Here is a 21,822-nt window from a genome sequence, read left to right as displayed (position 1 = left end):
CTATTTCTAAGAGGGATCAAGTTCAGAAAAACAACTAAGATCCTAGAAAAAAACATTACAAATCTCCTTTCATGTGTTATGGGGCAATTTTCCCTAAGGAACTAAAGTCTTTTTTGCCCCCTAAGGGAGTAATTTTTAGGGAAGAAAAATCCACATTTAAAAAACTGCAGTTCATCTTTAAATTAAACTAGTATGCATCATTCTAACACAGAATATACCATTCTAATTGAAAAGAAATCAATACAACTCAGAAGATGAGAGAGTCAGGAGGAGGAAATTGCCTTTTTGTGTGTGTATGTGTATTTTGAATCATTGCTATGTTTGTCTAATTTGTAACAAATAAGCCAGTTGAAATGAAAATTTCAATATGCACATCAAAGTACATGAAGAGAGGTTCTTTTGCTTCCACCAAATTATCAGATGACCAAAAGATCTCAGGACTTAGAGAGCTGCTGTGCTGCCACTCTCTTACAAAAAGTGATTGAATTTCCCATGGACAAACTGTCTCCTTCTTAGGTAGTGGTGTCATCTTGGTTTGTGGCACTACAGGTGGTTTCCATCCCTCTTCCCCAGCACAACATATAGTGGGGGACCATGATATGACATGAGGGCAAAATTATTTTTACCCAGAACCCGCGGCAACACAGTCACCTTTAGACACAGTACTTGCAGTTCTGCAGAACGTGGGGAATGTCCTGGAGCTGGGTCTTCTCCTCTGTACACTTGTGGAAGCTGGAGAGATGCTGCAGGTGCAAAAAATAGGTTTGGGGCTGACCAGCAGAGCTTGCTTTGCAGTAGACTGGATTCTGCCCATGTATCTACTAGAGCTAGTAAAATATCAGTCACAAATACTTTAGCTGTAAGTTGCAGACAATAAAGGTAACTGAGCACTATATGACAAAGGTTTAATATCAACCAAAAAAAAAAAATTCTCCAGTTAAAGATAGAAATCAATTAGCAGTTAAAGGTGTGTTGATCTTTAATCAGTGTCCTAGGTATAGCTTGTGATTGATGAAAAGATAAGTATCGTAACGATGAACTGTTGCTGCCATCTGCTGAACACAAGAATTATGTACTGCAGAGCTTTACAATTTGGCTAGTGACCAAGAGTGAAACTATTTGCTTGGCTGGATTAAGTAAAATTTCTTTTTCATTATAACAATCATGTTTCTTCCTAGAAGACATTCAAGACATAAATCTGCTTTAGAGAACGTCTATCCATCTTCAGGGAATACTGAATTCTCCTTTGGAGGACCACTCCTGGCCCACAGGGGAATCATGAAAACTGAGATTTGTAAAGAGCATACATAGCTGCCACAATGTGAAACACATTGCTGTTAGTAAGAAAGAGTTAATGAGTTAGAGCTGCAAGATTTTTTACATTTTAGTATATGTTTGCTTTTCTTTAATAATCTTGTGCAGAACTCCATCATCTTTGCCAAGAATAAATAGTTGCCCTCATATGGCAGCTGTGGCTTAGATGAAGGAGCTTCCAGTTGAAAGAAGTGATGGCACTGGCACTGAATTTTTACCGGGATGTTGAAGGGTAGGACCAAGGTCAAGCAGGCTGCTGAGGCAGTTCTAGCCACCAAAAGCTATCCCAGCCCCAGTGTTCTCTTTTATTCAGGGACTGAACCTGTTCCTGTATGTCCCAGAAGCTGCTGCTGGATATTAACAGAGACATTCAAACATACTCACATGTTTAGGAAAACATTACACTAACAAAAAAAAAATTGTACTAGCAGCAACAAAGTCACTAAGTGAACAGAAACACAGTGCTACCATCTGTTGGAATATATTTAAACATATATGCAAATATTGTTTACATATAGGGTACATATGTGGACATTCACAGCTAAATTCAGCCCTGCAGGTAAATAAGACCCTATTTTGTTTTGACTTCGATGGTGATTTGACAGATGTGCTTCAAAGATGTCTTTGGCTTGTTAAGGGTCATAAAAAGAGCAGAGGAAGAGCAGCAGATAGCAGGGGAGTCTGCTGATCTCGCCAGGCACTGCATTCGGTCACACGCAGTTCAGCAACACTACAAGAACATGATTTTGCTTGAGTCTCAGCACTGCTGGCTACCGGAATAGCCACTTCTGTCTAAAATGGCATGGGGATTCAAAGAGATAAATTAATATAAAAATCCGGCTCTCTTTTTGCAGTATGGGAAGTCAGGACTGAAAGCGTTGAGCTGAACAGAATGACACTAGCGTGAAACTGGGGAGGCATCAGTCATTTCTATACCTCTGCACAAGTAAAATTTCCACACGAGGGCGCTTCTCGCCCACGCGGCTCCCGGGGTGCCTCCTCCTGGGAGAGGTAACAGCCCTGCTTCCCTGGGAGTTCTTAATTTCTGCGGCTTGCAGCCTGATTGCGCTGCTAAGAGTCACAGCGAGAGTCAGGAATGAAATGGTTAACAGATAATGATGATTATCAGAGCTTGTTAACTACAATTATTTTCAAGACATATGTAAATCTGTATAAATACCTAAGTGTGGTATATAATCTAAAACGTACTGTTTAAATCTATACGCATTCCTGAGTTAATTTCACTATGGGAATATTAGTTGCAACTTCCTGACTTCACTGTATTTGAATTTATATCCATGAACATTAATTTAAAATTAGTCTAAATATTTGTGGAGAATTAATCACCTGATAAATTTAGCTCTTTTTCATTTTTATGAATTATTCATTATCTCCTCTCCTTTCCGTTGATGTGTTGGTTATTTGCAAGAATTGAATTACTAGTTCATGCTAAAAAAATCCAGCATTCACAATAATTTGTAAAATGTCCCCCCTTGGAAACTTGACCAGTGACTATAATAGCATTTTCTTTTACTGCCAGTATTGCACGATACTGTTTCACTTCTTGAGGACTCATGATGTTTTTAAGAGGGATGTAAGCAAATTCAAACAGAAAATATTTTACAAGAAAACTATTTTCTGTTTATGTCTTGCATATATATCATAGATGCTCCTACAAAGGAAGTTTGTATTAGTAAAAGCCTGTCAATGGGAATGTTGGGGAACAGTATGATGCAGTGTGACCACAGGAATGAACAGATATGTAAAAATGCTATCTGAAAAGAAAAAAGCTCCTATTGCACACTGCTGTCATAGAAAATACCTGAGCTTGCCAAAGGAAAAGAATAATTCTGTTCTGGGGTGGCCTCAGGCAAGGCTGAATGAAAAGTTATCAACCACCAGGTATTATGAGGAAGAGCCAACCTTTTAAGGAAATTCTTGAGTGGATGGGAGCAAAAATCCTTAACACTAGATAATTCAAATACGATTTGTGCACCTCTAGCACACAGAGGACTGTCTCTCAAACTCAATAAAGGCAGTGGAAGACCAGATTTTTTTAAATAGAGCTTAAGTTTCCAAGTCCAGTACTGGAAGCCTAATTTCTGGCTGCCACTCGTTAAACAGATCTTTGTAATAAAATTATTATAATAGCAAACATCACTTCCTTTCTTTCAACTTACTAAAAGAGATAACATCTTGAACTTCCCATTGGGTGATGTCTTTATATTTGTTACTTTCAATCTCAGTTTGTTGCTATTAATTAAATAAAAATTCAAATTACTTCTAAAATTATGAAAAAGCAAAACCCCCAGAACACACCCTCATGTGGTTAGAATTGGTACCAGTGCTTGCAAAAGATCAAAGGCTTCTCTAAACATAGACTTTCATCAATGACACTGCAAGCCTTCATCTAATCTTTCATGATTTCTCGTACAGGAACATCAAAAGAGAAAGAAGAGAATAACACATTTCTGCTCTGTGTGAAAAGTATGTGTTTAGCTACAACACATATAAAATGTAAGTGGGAAATTATTATTTATGTGAGACATATTTTAATAAACATCATCATTAGCTCCTTTTCTTTTCCTATAAGGAACAAGTATATGTGCAGTTCAAAATCATGTCCAAAGCTCAAGGGATTTCTGTAAGAAAATGAAAAAGAATTAGAAAGTATCTAATGTGTAAGTCTTCAAAGAAAGAAGATCAATTTATTTTCATTTTTACTTACTGAAACACATTCTGCATATTTTATTGTTTCCATCATCTTGTTATAATCCGTTCAAAGACTTTTCAAAGAACATTAAGTCCTACAAATAAACAAACTGTGAATGGTAAGGCAGGTACAGAAATACAACAATTTCTATCAAAAGTCTTACTTGTAGGTTTTTTTACATAAAGTAATTAGATTAGTCAATCATTTTCTATTACTCTGCCACTGAGTAACAGAAATTTTGGAGGACACAATGTGAAAATCTGAAGCATTGTGAGAGTACCATTTCCAACCTAATAAAAGCAAATTATCTGAATTGTTGTTGCTATTTTATAGCAAACACTTTCCAGTAAATAATTTAAATAGTTTTGCCCTTTTGTTTTATATTCTCCGATGCATCAAGTGCAATTCTGAAGCCATATCATGTTAATGTTAGCACATTAGTGTTGATGAAAGAGGTACACGGCAAACATAAATTTGCAATTCTAGAAGACATACATGTTAACTTCATCCTTACCCCTAGTGGTGAGTATTCTTTTCATATAATTCTCTTACAAATATCTTCACAAGGGAATTTTTTAGGAAGTTTCATACGACCTGAAGGTCTTACATGCAGCATTCAACAGAACTATTGAAGTGGCACTCACTATTTGAAATTGCCATAAGAAACAGCATAACTTTGGGTCTGGCTTGTACACCCATTCAGACAAAACAGATGAGAGAATTGGGGTAGTTTGGTATGTTTGACATTGTTGTTATTTGGTCCTGCCATGCAAGATATTGAACTACATCTGGAATACTTCTTAAAACAGTTTAGTTAAAAAAAAAAAATAGGAACCTAATGCTCAGCAAACAAGAAAAAAACAAAAGCAGCCATACAAATTAAAAGGTTCCCAGTTCATTTATCTTTAGTTAGCAGGTCTGGCTTTTCACTGCACTTAATGGCTTTGTAAGATCACAGCTGATAACAAAGCCCCCTTTTGTCCCAGCCTCCCCACCCTCTTGGTCTACCTCTTGGTTTCCCATACTTACAATGAGGAAACAAGCACCAATCATTACCGCCTTGATTCTCACATCAAGATCTACAGGGACCTGGATCCCGAAGTTGGCAGTGTTGGTAAAGACATCGTTTACAAATCCAGACCAGTACTTGGAAATTTTGCCAATCGTTGACATCTCATTGAGAGCTTTTACCTGCAGAAATAAAAAAACAGAAATACACCTAAATGTAAATAAATCAAATACACGCTAGTTATAGCTCTGCAGAATCAATGACTCTGCCCAGACACACACACTATGCTGTAGTTGTCAGGCTCTTCTTTTATTCTTATCACTGAGATGCTCCTTTAGTGTCAGATTTGCCTCTACGAGTGGCACACGAGAGTCTCAAGTTTGGAAACATCAGCACCTTTACAGCTGACAAAAAAGTGGAGGAAAACAGTTGTGGAAGTTTATACCTCTTTTGTGCTTCTTTCACAAAGATATTTTCTTTCCTGTCTTGTGTTTCTGTTATGCTCCAAGTGACAGTAATACCATTGAGGTTGCACCACTATCCCCTACAACTGACAGTTATGTTCTCAATTACGTGGCCATCTGCAGGTTTCTCACAGTATCCTGAAATTTCAAACAGTACCCACTGAAGTCTTCTGATTTCCCTAACTAGTTCACCAACACAGAAGTCCTTTTATAATCACTTAACTAAGACAAAGTGTTTTGTTCATGTCAGAAAACTCCACTCAGAGGTTCCTCTGAGCATCTTCCTTTCTCCCTCACATCCCTTAAACATCTCAGTGGTGCCTCAGAATTATTTTTCTCCTGATGAATGTTGTCAAATGGGTGTAGACCTATTGGACAGTGATACTGCCTGTGGTTCTCAGTCCAAGAGTAATGAAGCCAGCAGATTTGATGCCACAGGCTTCAAGGGACTGTGCATCAGGTAACAGTGAATGTATGTGGTATGAAATCCTGAGCCTATCAAAAGCAATGTCTGAGTGCTCGTGGACTGTAGAGTGCCAGGGCTTCACTGGCAACGTATTTATTTCCTTGAAGGAATTGTCACTCCTGTCCAGAAAACATATGTAGGAATCTGAGGGTACAAGTCAGGAATTCCAATGCATGTGGTTGTACTTATGTTCTAGAATTATAGCAACGTATGTACTATTTTTTAAGGGTAGAATAACAGAATTTTTCAGTGGGAAATTTATTCAGGGTAATAAAACTTTAAAATACTTAATACTCGTAAGAAACATACCTCAAAGTCAACATCTTCAAAACAGCCACAAGTTGCATATGGGCCAATTATTTTTAGTGTATCTTCTTTGCTTTCATTCTGTATAGTAAACTTTGGCAGAAAAGGGTCCCAGTTCTGTACAACATACCCAGCTATTGTACCAGGTGGGGACTGAACTTCTAACTAGCAAACAAAAGGAAAAAAATCTTGTAAGCTAATTTTATATTACTATATTTGTCCAAATAGTGTATTGCTTATATAATGACAACTTATTTATTGAATATAATTATATATAATTTTACCAAACTATGAACTGAATATTACAAGGATGTCTGATGGTGGTTTTAAATGTAGTGGATAATATGAAGCTCAAAAACTGCACCAGAAGGTAGCAACTTCCATAGAAGATTTGATAAAAGCCATACACATAGAATCATAGAATCGTAGAATCATAGAATAGTTAGGGTTGGAAGGGACCTTAAAGATATTCTAGTTCTAACCCCCCTGCCATGGGAAGGGACATCCCACTAGATCAAGTTACCCCAGACCCCATCCAATCTGGCCTTAAACACTTCCAGGGATGGGGCAGCCACAGCTTCCCTGGGCAACCTGTGCCAGTGTCTCACCACTCTTATGATGAAGAAATTCTTCCTAATGTCTAGTCTAAACCTGCCCCTCTCCAGTTTATATCTGTTCCCCCTTATCCTATCACCACAAGCTTTTATGAATAGCCCCTCCCCAGCTTTCCTGTAGGCCCCTTTCAGGTACTGGAAAGTCGCTGTAAGATCTCCTCAGAGCCTTCTCCAGGCTGATCAACCCCAACTCTCTCAGCCTGTCCTCATAGCAGAGGTGCTACAGCCCTCTGATCATCTTTGTAGCCCTCCTCTGGACCCGTTCCAAGAGTTCCACATCCTTCTTACATTGAGGATTCCAGAACTGGACACAGTGCTCCAGATGGGGTCTCACAAGAGAGGAATAGAGGGGCAGAATCGCCTCCCTCGCCCCGCCGGCCACACTGCTATTGATGCAGCCCAGGCTACAGTCGGCCTTCTGGGCTGCAAGCACACATTGCCAGCTCATATCAAGCTTCTCCTCGACCAGCACTCCCAAGTCCTTCTCTGCAGGGCAGCTCTCAATCACGTCAGCCCCCATCATGTACTGAAAATAGGGATTGCCCTGACCCAGGTGTCGGACCTTGCACTTGGCCTTGTTGAACCTCATGATTTTCTCACTGCCCCACTTCTCCAGCCTGTCCAGGTCCCTCTGGGTGACATCCCATCCTTCAGGTGTGGCAAATATACCACTCAGCTTGGTGTCATCTGCAAACTTGCTGAGGGTGCACTCAATCTCGCTGTCTATATCATTGATGAAGATATTACACAGCACCAGTCCCAGTACAAACCTCTGAGGGACACAGGGTGAAAAGTTTTTGTTACTGTAATCAGTGAGTATCTTATAAGCTTTTTTATACAGTAGCTGTGCTACAAAATAGGGTTTTTTTTTAATTCTGATGCAGTACAGGGAAAGTAGGGAGATAAGTTAGAATATAAACATTTTCCTAAAACAAGAAAGAAGTCTGAATAAAGGAGAGTCAAAAATGAGGATGAAAGGTCTAATGCCTCATAGAATCTGAATGTTTCACTTAAAGCAGCCTGTTTCCAAGTTGTGCAATTTCCCATAGATATATGGCCTTGATGAGACAGAGCCATGGAGCAAAACATCAGCCTCCTCAGGGAGCTGCTTCCCAGTTGTACCTGCATGTACCAAAGGCCTCTAGAGATTTTCCACCCTTCATGCTCTGGGAGTACATTGGGTGATTTTCATCCGTAGCACATTAATCTGTGTCAGGGCAAGCAGCGTTTTGGAGTGTTACCTGACTAGAGAGACATCTGTACGATCAGACACACCAGCCTTTTAAGTGATGGTGGAGAAGTAAGGTCCCATGAAAGGGAGGAGGCATGCTGGGAATGCACCTCATAAAAGGGCCTTGATTATCTGTAGTTACTTCTAAATGAAGGCCACCACACAGTCCCCCAGGTGGGTGTCAATTCCTTCCTGCCCCTTTCACTGATGTTACACTCAGCGACATTAATGTTGTCCCATATAGTGAGATGCCTGGACAAATTAGGAAAAAAATTTTCACAGAAATGGTCAGCACTGGAACAGGCTGCCCAGGAAGGGGGCTGAGTCACCTTCCCTGGAGGTGTTTAAGGGGCAGGTGGACGAGGCACTGAGGGACATGGTTTAGTGATTGATAGGAATGGTTGGACTCGATGACCCAGTGGGTCTTTTCCAACCTGGTGATTCTATGAAATGACAATTAGTATCGACTCACTTCTTGTAGGAAGCAGGGGAACCAGCAGCTGTTGCATCTCAAGGGTCTGTTCACTCTAATCACTTCTCGGCCCGTGTTATCAGCAATTCTTATAGTGAAAGACCTTATAGGTGAACACAAGTTACGATCAAAGCAATCATTTTCTTCTACTGCAAAGTAAACTCTTTGTCCTAAATGGTTTTTTATCTCGTATTTGCTGGAGGTCTCTGTGCCAAGTATGGCTAATAAAGAGAAACAAGTAGAACATTACCTTAGTATAATATTAGTGTGTAGATATATATATATATTAGTATATATTCTAATAATCTATTAAACAGAGAGTGCTTAAAAATAAAAACACAATATATACAATTACAAGGAAATTATAATGTCAGGTCTGTATTTTGAAGGAAACTCTGGTTCAAAGATTTGATTTGCTGTACACTAAAATACATAACGTAAAACAGAATTCAGATGCTGACTTTTCAATTAGGCTGTTTCTCCCTTTATCATTGTGGCAAAGTAACAATATAAGGCTGTCCCACTCCAGCGCCAAAACTTTCACCCAATGAGGTATCCAAGAATCAGGCCAAAGCCATCGTGAATGGAAAAAATATATTAAAAAATGTTTGACTTGCAGAACTTAATACTTGTTCAGTACTTCGAAAATTCTGAGGAACTACATAAATAGGAAGTCTTACACTTATGTTTTGCACTTTCTGACCTTCCTTTCTTTATTTGCTTTGTTACTCATAGCAGTTAAATATTGTTAAAGACAGTACATTTTTCCATGGATTGGAAAGATGGTTAAACTTTAATTATTTCGAGAGGAAGGCATCTGAGGGAGAGAATTTATGATTGGTGTAGAGATTACTCACTGTAATCTTTCTCTTTTCACTGTTTTGCTACAGAAAGGCAGAAAGAAACTGGCTTTCACCACATTAACACCACGTTACAGGCCTGATGCAAGGTCAGCAGGCAATGATTTCAGCAAGTTGGGGGCAAGACTTGGAAGCCTTTTAAAGATCTATCCACACAATTAAAGAGTGATAAGGATTGCACCATACCTTCAAGAAGCTCCACTTGCTGATGAATAATTATCCGATCCAGCTGTTTAAAAAAATAAGCAAGATTGTGTGTGTTGGAAATGTCTGAGGCTACCAGTTATCACCTATCTATTCTTATTGCTCATCTCCCCATTATTAGGATTCCTTTCCTTCCAGAGGTGCACAAGCCGGGTGCGTGAGAGCTGTCTGAAGACATCAAGTCATTTAGACATCTCTCTGAATTGATGACTGAAAGGTGTGATACTGGGTGCTGTGGTTGTGTAATTCACCTGCACATTTGAAGAAAAATAATCTTCACAGGCAGAATAAGGAAGGCAACAGCAATGGAAAGATGTATGTGAGCAGCAGGACGCACCTCTTTTCCTCTCTCCTGGTCTTGGCAGGGGGAAGACTCTTACAGGAAAGCTCAGGTTAGTGCTGAACACCACAGCTGTGCCAGAGTGAATGAGTTTGGGCTCAAGCTCAAAATATGCTGTGGCCACATCCCAAAGGGCCCCACTGGAGAAGCCCAGTCACCTATCAGGTGATGCCAATGATGGTACACACGAGCTTTAATACTCTGGTCTCAGGTACTGGGAGTTCTGTACCATAAATCTGGGAAAGGGTCACACCAGGGTGCCAGAATGAGCAAACCAACAAACAGCTACTCAAAGAAACCCTCAGCTGGTTGAAACTGTCTTCCCCTGTGAGCTGGTTCCAAATTCAGGAGAAAAACTGTTTGCCGTGATGCCCAGTGTCGACGTGTTTATCATCCCTCCGACATTATTCTTTTTTAGAGAAAAGTCATTAGTATTATAAAACCAGCAAGAGTTAATCTCAGTCTACCTTTCACGTTTATGTGGCTTTTTATGCCTGCTTTATGTGATGGTTCAGGCTTTGCTAATCTTTTCCTTAAATTCCTGATGGGCAAACACTTGGCACAGGATTTTGCCATCACTCAGCTGCAGACAGAAAGCACACAGAGACCTTCTGAGGCCGGCATGTCACAGCTTTCCTGCATCTAGATATTTTACAATTCATAAAGCCTGCCTGGTACCTATTCAAACTGTTGCAGACATTTGTCAGTTCTTGTCATCTCCTGCAGCTAGTTCAGGCTGCAAAGAAAAGATGGTGAAAGAGAGGCTTCTTTATCCCTTTCATTAACCTCTGAAATGTGCATGCCAGTCATTGAAATAATAATTTTTTAAAAATTGGACTTAAAAATTTTCTCCCAAGAATTTTTGCTGTTACGTTGTTTAGGTTTCATGAAAGATGTGAACTCTTGGAGCTCATGGTAACTGCTCTGTAGACGAAAAAACAATAAACAAGTTAAAGATGGTAGGGCTATTTTAATATTTTACTATTGATTTTAATATGGATTTTTTTGCCCTACAAAGATGTTCACGGGGAAAAGAAAATTAATGAGCCTGAACTGTTAAACGCTTTGAGTGATTTCATCAGGGTATTGGTTTATTGTGAGCAGTGTATGCTGAGAACACATGGCAGTACCACTTGTTAGGCTTGTTTTGCCTTTCACTTATTTCTACCAGGGAGCTATTCTGTGTGTTTTATTGGGGCACCTGTGGATTAAGGGAATTCTGAACTTGCATTTGAAACCATCTAAAGCCCTTTGGTTTACAAAGGTCTGAGTCCTCTTGAGCTCAGATATGTTAAAATTCTTTATACACAGCTAATTATCGGTATTCAGTTTTGTGGGCATTAAATTTACATCCGATCAATCTAACCAAGTCTAAATTAAAAAGCTTTTTACAAAATTGGTTAAGCCTAAATGACGGCACAACAAGCTGTTGACCAACATGGAAAATTATTCTCTGAGGTCTTGTCTATCTATTCTTGAAAAAAAGAAATTGTTCCCTCAGTTTTTGTGATGAGTGCTGGACACTTCCTCAAACTATGGTGGTGATCTGGAAGATAATAATGAGGTTTGGGTAACATTTTTTGTAGGAAATTATTTAAAGAGTGTCACTTCTGTGATAGTTATAGAAACCATAGTATCCGTTTGCTGAGGCAGCAGCAGTTTATTGTCGTTCCTCTGGTGCACCTTGAACAGATGAGCAAATAGTTCCTCAGCCTGTTTGACTCCAGGTGTGCATTCACAGAGTGACGTATTGCTGTCTGGCCTTAATGTATGGGACAGATATTTTCTTTTCTTCTCATCCAACACTATACACTTTGTCCTTGAGTTGCTATTAAAATAAGACTGTAGGGATCTATTTAAGATTCACTAAATTTGGATCCTTGTTTCAGAATCAAACATATCATAGTCTTATTAAAAAATTTATTCAACTTTCTCAAATTTATCCAGCTGTCTTCACCACTCCTGCTGGAGATAATCCCAGAAACTCATTTATATTTGGTATCCTGGATTTATTCACAACCACTTTCTATATAATCTCCCATTCAGTAATATAATTCTATAAATCAAATGTCTCTCTCCCACAGGTTTTTTACTCTTCTGCGTACTTTGTCATGATTCCCTCTCCATTAGGTACATTTTAGTCTAAAGATGGAACAATTGCAGTCTTGTTTTAAAGCAGGTTCTCTATTCTCCATGTCCTTCCAGTGACACCTGCCTGTGCCTGTTTCAGTTTGGACCCACCTTTCCCCGATGCACACACCAGAAGCATACACAGTATTCCAGTCTTCCCAATGCCATCAGAAATTCCCATTTCTGCTAGAAACATCTTCATTCATTTTGAGAATTTCATTACATGAAAATCTCTTAGTCCATCAGGATAAATCCCAAGGGATCACCCTGACAGCTGTAAATCCCACATTCATTCTGCAAGCAGCCTTCTCCCTGCTGATCGGATCTCCTTTCTGCTGCCGTCCATCCTGTATGAGCTTGTTTCATTAGTCACACAGCCAGAATGACTTCAGCATTGCACACCAAAATGTTCTGCAATGCACGGAAACTCTAGCTGTGGGTATATGCCAATAATCATTGCACACATGCTTTCCACTTTTCAGACTGCAGAGAAAACTGAGATTAGTGAGGACTGCAACCCTCACACGTGGTTATTGGCCCAAGAACAAGCATGAATGAAGTCTTCAGTTCTAGTTCTAATTCTGACAATTACTTGTTCTTTTGTCTTTATGTCACATGTTTTATAAAATGCAGTAATAGAATTTGCTTGCCCACACTGTATGGGTAAATCTGAGATATAATTCATGTTCATACAGGAGACAGAATATGTAACCTGCCAACTGTTTAATATCACAATCATTTTTAGACTAAAAAATGTAGCTCTTATTCTGTGAGCAAATGCTCATGTAATTGACAACACATATCATTTTGTGCATGGGCACCATGAAATGAAAAACATAACTCTGCATGAAAGATAATTTCTGAAGGGTATCCCAGTTTCATTAGCTATCTGGGTAACTTAGCTCCAAATATAAAATACGTTCAATTTGTGCTTCTTTACAAACTCACCAGAAATGCAGATATAAAATACAGACCTCAAGTGAAATAAACATCTCCCAGCACCACCCTAATACAAACAGAGCAGAAGCGTGTTTATCAGAATCACAACCTGTCTACAGTGGGGGCCTGATTCAGTCCCTGTCTGTACCAGGCAGGGTGTTTGAAGTGTTACTCAGCACATATGGGTGGCAGAATCCAACCACAAATCCAAAGTGCAAACTGGAGACAGTGTCCAAGTTGTAGCAGGGAGTGACCCTCTCAGTGAAAAAATGCAGGAAAAGATGAAAACTCTGTAGCAGCAGCACCGTCACTGATCTGAACTCCAGGAGCTGAGAGGTTTCACAGAGCGAGATGGACAGCCACACATTTAGCAACAGGACTGAAAAGACTTTAGCATTTCCTGTCTCACCTCTGCGGGTAATCACTTGTCTAATTCCATTTCCAGCCATTTCCATCTCCTGGGCACAGGCGCTTTCCTGCCTCACAACCCAAAAAAATGTGGATGCAGGTTTATAACCACCCAGGCACACGCTCACAAGGTTGTCTCCTTGGGAGCTTGCTTCCTTAGGACCTTACCTCTAAGCTGGAGAGCAGTGTCCTTGGCAGAAAGAGTTTGTTTGGAAGACCACTGTGTTCCTCAAAGGATCGGTTACAAATCCTTCAAACACTGCAAGTTTTAGTCTTTTTGAGGCCAAATGGAGTTTCTTAGACATTTCCCTGAGGGTGAGCTCTTAAGGAGCTGTAAGGAAACTGGGGGGACAACGTATGGGGTAATAGTATCACCAAGGAAAACTCCTAGAGGGAAGAAACCCTTGGTTTTGGTGCAAGGAGAGCTGCATGCAAAAAAAAAAAAAATGGATTTGTGTAAAAATGAATGGCAGAATTGTCATTCCCATGCTCCTTATTTCATAGTAATATCAAACAACAAAAAAGCCTCTACATCTCCACCTGCCCCTTCCCCAAGAAAAAATCCAAACAACCCCAACCCTTAAAGTATCAAAGAAGTCTATAAGGAAAAATATACAATTCTAACATTTGGAAAGATTCAGGACCTGGTTCAGGTACTCCAGACCAGGTGGCAAGTTATGAGTGTGTGATGTTTTCTTCGAGACGCTTGTTGGTTCAACAGGCTCATTCTGTTCAGGAAGGTCAGGAGAACCAGGGAGGTAATCCTTAAAGATTGGTTTGGTTTGACCCTGAGATTCTGCAGGAAAAGACAACAAATAAATCAGAAATTAACTGACCAAACAGCCGCTAGATGCTTGGCTCAAAATTGGACCATTGATGCGACAGTCTGCCTGTGACTACATCAATATTTCAGTTCAGGACAGGAGTGAGGATCTGAAATTAATCCCCCGATGGCCCCACACTTTGAGCATTCTGATACACTTTATAAAGCAGTCTTAGAATATACAAGGTAGAATCACTGTAAACGAAGCTAAACCAGGAAATCTGGTCTTGGAGGGCACCTAATCCACTTTGACTGCTTGCAAGCAGTAGGACACATCATGTGTCAGTGGGACACATCTGGAGCTGGTCTGGACTTACACACAGGGTGGCCACAAAATGCCTAGCACAGGCTGCTCAGCCCTGCTCCCCATGAACTGCCCTGCATGCTAACGTACACCAGGCTGCTGAGGGCTTGCTTCTGGCAAGATGCTTCCTAGCATCTCAAGGGCATGCATATTTTCTCTTAATTAGAGATAACTTTTCCAGGGATCTCAGATTCCCCAAGCTGGATTTTACAACACTGGCATCAAAGACTACACAGCCTCTTACAGTGTATTATTCATTATTACCTTAATGAAAAGATCAGATATGATTAAGCTGCTTTTTCTGGTTTGCTATTGCAAACATATCCTTTAGGATACAGTGATGGTTACCTTGGCTAGTACTGTGAAGGTAACAAAAGTATTTACTGTTACAGGCATCTGTATCCCCAAACTCCTTCATATGCACAGGCACTATCTCCCACAGTGCAGTGATCACCTTAGCCATTTGATTCATAATAAAATCCCACTGGTTTTACTACAAGCGTCTTTGCATAACCTTCAGTAACGCTGGCTCTGCTGGAACAAGAGAGAGTAAGATGAAGCTCTTCACATATAAATATCAAATCCTCTATAAAGCTGAGACGCTGCACTTCAGCAGTAAAGCAGTCCCTAAACTGATCATTTTCATCTCATATGTGACAATACTTAGGCACAATGGGATCTAAAGTCCAGAAGAAATTTTGGCTCTAAGTCTGAAGCTCTCTTTTGCTGTTGTGGGTTTAAATGAGATCCTTTAGCACTATTTGAACTCACTGTGGCTGATTCATCAGTTAATCATGTTTTGATCTTAATTTGTCTTTGCAGCCACTGCTTTCTTTCAAAGTCTGAGACCACAGGAAGAAGAAATAACCCCTTTGAATTTGTAGCTGGCTTTTAAAAATGTATAACTGGGTAATAAATATTTCATATGCTTTTCTGCATCATTTTACCTCACAGGGTTCTGTTACTGCTGTAGCTCTTGTCGTTACGTGAAATGCCATGAAGTGGCCAAGTGTTAGTGTTATTCTTGAATAATAAAGAGAAAAAAGACAATAGCTTGCAGTTCTACCTGTCAAATTTTAAGCTATACAAAAATCAAACAGTAAATACATTAAGTATTGATGACAATACAAGCTGACATTTTGTCTATTTTTGTGGATGTTTCCCATTTCATTTACAGTATGGGAAAACTTAAAAGTTACTGTATGATACACTGAGCATTCTGTACAAACACAATTTGTAGAGTTACTTGTTCCGAAAAGAAGTATATCATCAAGTTCTGTCATTATGAAAACCATATTACATAACATGACTATTTTGCTACTCTTGTTAACTACTATGCATTAAATCTTGTCTCTTACATGGCTAAAGATAAACCAGATAAAAAAAAAATGTACATTGCAATAGTATAACAATGCTGTGGAGCCTGCTTGCTGCTATATACTTTTTAGTGCTAAAAATGCAGAATTTTCTTGAGTATTTGGGGGGCAACTAGGAGGGGTAAACATCTGGCAAACATAAACAGACGTTGCTGAAACTCCTGGGCCATCATCTCCCTCTGTACATCACAACAGGGTGAGCTTTGTGTTGCATTCATGTTAAGAAAAAATAGGTTTGTGTCCTTATACTTAGCTTGGAGAAATTGAATTTAGAAGGCTGGTTGTATCAGCATGCTGCAATATTTGCCTGTAGCCCCAAGTACCCAAATGGCTGCTGCTAAAAGACAATACACGACAAAGATGAACCCAGACAGTTATAATCTGGTTAAATATAGTTATTCTTCAGATATTTATTTTCCCTACTTGGTGTCAGGATTCTGGCCAGTTTTGAAAGTAAAAAGCGTTTGCTGGTTTGGTATTTCCAAAGTGGAATAGGAAAGAAGTGTGCAAAAATAGTGGTACTCTTGGCTCAGTGCATGCTTTTCCCTCGCATTCTGCACCAACAGGCTTAAGTACAAAGATACAAACATTATCTTTTCCGATTGAATGCAGACGCTAACATTTTGTAACATATTTTTATTCAAATAACTTTCTAGTATAGATTTTAGTCTCCTTAGGAGCCTCTTGAATGCTGAAAAATTAAAAGGAGCCAAAACAACTGTGCTTTGGCTGATGTGGTTTTAACCTAAAAGTCTCATTTCATCAGACTGCTGATTGCTAGAAATGTACAAGACTGTAGTTTTCTGTAAACATGATCTAAAAATACAGACTATAGATGCACTTACCTTGAGAGGCCATGAAGCTTCCTGAGTTACTTCTTCAAAGGAAGCCAGGTTAAAAGAGAAGGTTTTTCTTGTTGCAGCAAAGAAAAAGAGAGCACAGCATGCACAAAACTTCAGAAGGCGCCTGTCTGCTTCATATCAGTTTACAAAGAACTGGAGGAAATGTGTTGCCTTTCTCATGTTCCAGAACACTGCATTTTATGTCGATGGACAACAGGGGGAGATAATGCTAATAAACAAGAAAAACATTATTAATTTCAAGTCTTTGCACCAATGGAAAGGTGGAAAAGTGTTTTGTGAATACATAAAGGAAAAACTTCAAAGTATGCACTGGCTGACACAAATTATATGTTTATAATTGAATATTTATGTTTCTGTTTCTTTAGGGTATCCAGTAAAGACAGAGGATCTAATTAGATGCATTTACCTACATCTGGCCCCAGTCAACACTTCCTATGCAAAGAAAGCTGTGTTGGATTTCTCCCTATCTTCCAGCTACATAGCAGCAGACTCCCCTACAAGGGATATCATGCCTGTAACCCAGACCCAGAAAATGATCCTGTACCCCCCTGACCCCAACCCCACAAACATACCCCCATGCAGGGCTCTGCTGATTTACGTGAGGTGTTTAAACTGGATTTGGAGAGTTAAAACAGATTGGTTGTTCTTTGCTCCAGACAAGCATCATCCATACCAAAACATAATGCATGTAATCACCTGCATTACGCTGACAGGAGAGGAGGAGGCGGAGGGAGAGTAACCTTGACTTACCAGCTCATATTTCTGCCTCAAGTACCCAAGTCGCCATGGAGATCATCACGCACATGCAATCTGCCAACAGATGTGATGCATGGCTGCAAAAATGGCAGAGCCTAAGCACAGAGCTCAGCAGAGCAGAAGGAGGTGTTGGGGACTAGTTTCTGTTCTCTCTGCTACCGCAAGTCCTACTGATTTGAAATGGTCTGTAGCAGTATGTCTGAGCAGATACAATTCCAGAATTTGCAGCTCAGGAAGATGCTGATGAGGATCTCTGAAGGAAGAATGCAGAAAATCCCTCTCAAAAAAAATATGTGGAAGCTGGTTTTAATTAACCATATTAGTCCATTCAAAGCCCCCAGGTCTATGTGTGGAACATGTGAAAATTTGCCTTTCCGAAATCTGAACTTATCATTGTCATCTTCAGAAGTCCCTGGGTTCTCTGGCAGCACAGCCTGACCCAGCAGCTGCTCCCTGCTGGGAGCAACATTTGAAGGAAGAAGGCAGCCCACAGACAAAAAAATTTGGTTGCTGAAAAATGGACACTAAACAAAATGTTCTGGACTGGGAAGAAGCTTGGCATCACTGTAAATGAAGATTAAGAATAACTAGAAATCTTTGTTTCCATTCTTCCTGTCAAAGATGTGCTGTGGAGGAGAGGATCTAACTGGGAAAGCAGACACAAAGTCCAGACAAAGACAAAAAAGGGAAAGCTCTGGATGAATACAGTAAACCTAACTTTGAAAATGACAGGTGAAAACTCAGATGAGATGGCACCTATATACTTTAAGAAATGAATAAAGATTTAGTTTAGCTACCAGAAAATCAAACAAAGAAAAAAACAACCCAATATTTCTGTAAATGCATTAAGCAAGTGTAGTGAAATGAGAAAAATGTACCTAAAATGACAACATATATGCTGGAAAATGGTGGTTCAAAGATGTATAAAAAGCATTTTTGAGAAGTCTGAACAGTTCACTTGCTGGCCTGGAGGAACACACAGACACCAATACAGCCTGTCTGTGCTGTGCTCAGTACCTCTAATTCAGGACCAGTCCCAGTCATTCCTATAGCATTTGTGGGCTCTAGGACATGACAGCCCAGCAGAGGTGGGAGCTGCTGGTGCTGTAGCGTGGACTCCTGAGCAAGAGCCACCACAGTGGCACAGGCAGGTCCACATATCTGCAGAAGCTAGGCTTCATTATCTTGCCACTCAAAATAAACATTTCCCTGAAGCCGTACTGCCCCAAAGAACTAACTTCCCAGAATTATTTACAAAATTGCTGTAAATAGGTCATAAAAAGATATAAAACTTGAATTGAAGTACATTTTATGTTATTCTACTTCTTTCACAATGTTCTGTACCTTCTACAACATCTCCTCTTATCCTGTTCTTATTGTTTTCTTCTGAAGGAATAATTGTAGTAGTTTCACCAATAGATAGCTGCAGGATTTGTAAACAGTAGTCTTGCATTGGCATAAGTCTTCAGAAATAAAACCATGTATTTAATAGTTTCTTTAATCTGAATATTTGTCTTTTTTATTCTTTTTTTTCAAATAAGTACTCACATATTAGTCAAACCTACACAGGCATGATTAAAAGCAGCCTCACTAAGGACTTTGGGAGCAGAAGACTTAATCATGTTTGTCCAGACACAAATGCAGCCGTCCTCTGGCTCTGTTCAGAAATGCAGAAGGAAAACTACTCAAGATATCAGCACAAGCATTTAAGGAATTGTGTACAGCTATTTCTGGCCAACTGTTAAGGACTCCAGGAAGCCAAACGGCACCACCCGAAGTGGGATTCAGCCGAGACACAAAGCTCACTTCCTTTGACCTTTGCAGAAGGCTCCCAGGTGTCACTGCCTACGTTTACTCTATCATTAGGAATCTGAGCATGCTCCCTTCCTCTGTACAAATGTGCTGAACATCTGTAACACATTCACAGGTATAAATGAAATTAAAAAAAAATTTAAATTGAAACCGAGTGTGCATACATCTGTTCCCTCTACCTATAAAATATACTCTTTCCATCCCATCCTGTAAAGCTTATAAAAAGTGATGAGCAAACCCTCAGAAAATGCAAGTTATCATGGATCCATTAAAATCAATGAGATTATTTAGATCAGAGCAAGCAGTTCTTGGCTGGAGGAGCTTATGCATCTAGAACCTTTTTTTTTCTTTAAAGAAAAGTTATATTGCATCTTTTCTGTAACTACTACTTCTCCTAAAACACAGGATCCCTCCCTTCTAAGCTGATGTACAAACATCATTGTAGTTGAAAGTTATGACACAAATTATTGCAGCTTGTAGGAAACCTATCCACGGACTATGACATCATTGTTCTAGACAGCACAGAGCCAGAATACAGATTTTCCTCCAGACAGCATGTTAGTTGATCAACCAGGTGGATCAAAGACACTGTACAGCTCAGCATAGGTGCTGCTTTTCTGGAGCTTAATTGTTCTTCTATTTTCTAGAGGCACCACAGCCAGAGCATGGCAGTGGTTCCACAAAAAAAACATGTTCACTACTGGTCAGAGGCACCAAGAGAGGCAGCAAAAGAATCGAAAGCATTAGGAAAAGCTGTTTGATTTCTTGTCCAACTCCCTGCTGCTCAGAGAACTGCTTTATAAACCTGGTGCAAGATATTTGCCCTTGCACTCCATGGGGAAGAGACAACATTGCCCTTTCCCCACTGTATTACTATCGGATCCCCAGGCAGGCAGGAATTGCCTCTCCCCTTGTCCCCACAGTTTAGACAAGTTCATGTGAGAGAGCTCAGTTCTTTCTTACCTGCTCTTACTGAGGTCCAAGCACCCAGGGATGCACTGTGCCACCCAGCAGGCAGCTTAAGGAGAGTGTGCAGGCACCAGGAAATGCACCCAAAACCTCATTGAGAAACGCCCAAGCTCCTCTGCTAAGAGGATTAATCACTAATGCATTTGATATTTTCTTTCCTCAAAATATCATCACCAGCATGTCATTTTTTTAATAGGAAATTACACAGCCTTCTTTCCGTTGCCTTTAGCACAGGGAGAAATGCTGAGCATGAGCATAACTATCAGACTGTGAAACAAGCTTGAAGTTACAGATTTTTACCGATTTTTGCTTTCAGCACCAGGGGAAAAAAAAAATCAATTTCTTAAATCAGCTACTGTCTAATATGGTCTCACCTTCAACTTTGGTTTGTGAGGCGTCTCGCTGCAGTTCGTGTCTACAGTAACTCCTCCCCTCCAAAGACATCTGCAATCATGTTGAAATACTGCAGTCAGCATCCCAGCAACCCAGCATCAGCAGCGCTGACCGGCTGGCTCGCCAGTCAATTCCAGTGCTGATAGCACATGTATCACACACAGAGCTGCGGAACAGGCTTCTTTCATTTTTCTGTCAATGGTAGGTTTATCATAGCTATTCCACAAGGTGACTGTTGTGCATGAGTTAATAGAAAAATACAACCTTAAAAATAACAGCTATTCAGCTGATCTGCTCTTTCTTTTGCATTTAGCTGAACTGGGAGAAATGGGATCAAAATAGCAATCGTAAACTGGCTGTGCAAGAAATTATCAAGAGAGAAACCTTTCAAGCACTTGTATTTAGAAATGGTACATGTGTGCTAAACGTGTTAGAAATTTTTACGCTACCCCCAGCAAGTATTGATACAGGTCAGACCCTAAATATATACATCAGTAAAATATAGTATTCAAATGGAAATTCATAAACCAGCTTCTTCCATACTCAATTTTGATACAGTAGATGGAGAAGCCTTTGAGGGCTTGGGGTGGGGGGGGGAGGAGCAGGGGGAACGCACATTCTGGCTTCCTAGCAGTTCCAAAACACCTGTATGAAATAATCAGTCCAAAATACTGAATTCAATCCCGGACCCAAATATATAAATTTTAATCATATTTAACAGATTTTATGATAAACACAGAGCAAGTGTAACCGTAAAGAGGCTTATTTATGTAAGCAAACCAATGTATTTTAAGCAAAAATAAGGCTGGAAAGGAGCAGTGTGCAGGACCTGAAGGTATCTTGTGCCAAACCATGTACCAAACCTTCTCTTGGGTCAGAAAGAAATTTTCAAATTGATCACTCCCCTCTGGGTAAATTTGCCCTGATTAACGAGTACTCTGACGGAATTTTTTAAAATCTATTCTGCTCCAGGTAAATATCCTTTAATATTCATTAGGTTTGTGTGTCAGAAAGAATAACCATAGTTCTGCGGCAAGAGCATTCTGGAGGTACATA

The 21,822-nt window shown here is 39.8% G+C and overlaps 1 protein-coding gene across 3 annotated transcripts; it reads right to left on the bottom strand.

The window, feature by feature from the left end:
* Positions 1-424: 424 nt before the first annotated feature.
* LOC138724617 (phospholipid scramblase family member 5-like) lies at positions 425-20,849 on the bottom strand. Of its 3 annotated transcripts, none has more exons than XM_069864753.1 (10): positions 20,748-20,849; positions 17,587-17,845; positions 16,819-17,044; positions 14,115-14,266; positions 9,636-9,678; positions 8,590-8,810; positions 6,276-6,437; positions 5,057-5,218; positions 4,043-4,121; positions 425-3,956 (listed from the first exon to the last, which is right to left on the bottom strand). In XM_069864753.1, the coding sequence occupies exons 3-9, from the start codon at positions 16,829-16,831 to the stop codon at positions 4,083-4,085; spliced, it is 792 nt and encodes a 263-aa protein (XP_069720854.1). In that variant the 5' UTR covers positions 16,832-17,044; positions 17,587-17,845; positions 20,748-20,849; the 3' UTR covers positions 425-3,956; positions 4,043-4,082. The 3 variants fall into 3 exon arrangements, with proteins under 3 accessions (XP_069720854.1, XP_069720855.1, XP_069720856.1); XM_069864754.1 differs by lacking the exon at positions 20,748-20,849 and adding an exon at positions 20,368-20,417; XM_069864755.1 differs by lacking the exon at positions 17,587-17,845 and having other exon boundaries at positions 20,748-20,803.
* Positions 20,850-21,822: the final 973 nt, after the last annotated feature.

The sequence above is a fragment of the Phaenicophaeus curvirostris genome, chromosome 10, assembly GCF_032191515.1.
Source record: "Phaenicophaeus curvirostris isolate KB17595 chromosome 10, BPBGC_Pcur_1.0, whole genome shotgun sequence".
Lineage (NCBI taxonomy): Eukaryota > Metazoa > Chordata > Aves > Cuculiformes > Cuculidae > Phaenicophaeus > Phaenicophaeus curvirostris.
The sequence above is the reverse complement of the archived record's forward strand: the minus strand, read 5'-3'. Positions and strand labels throughout refer to the sequence as shown.

Excerpts from the sequence above, each read along its gene's own strand:
- LOC138724617 (XM_069864753.1), bottom strand. Across the intron at positions 9,679-14,114 it reads GTCTGGAGTACCTGAACCAG|CTGGATCGGATAATTATTCA; the intron begins GTCCTGAATCTT and ends TTTTTTAAACAG. Across the intron at positions 6,438-8,589 it reads TCCCCTGCTTCCTACAAGAA|TTAGAAGTTCAGTCCCCACC; the intron begins GTGAGTCGATAC and ends TTTGTTTGCTAG.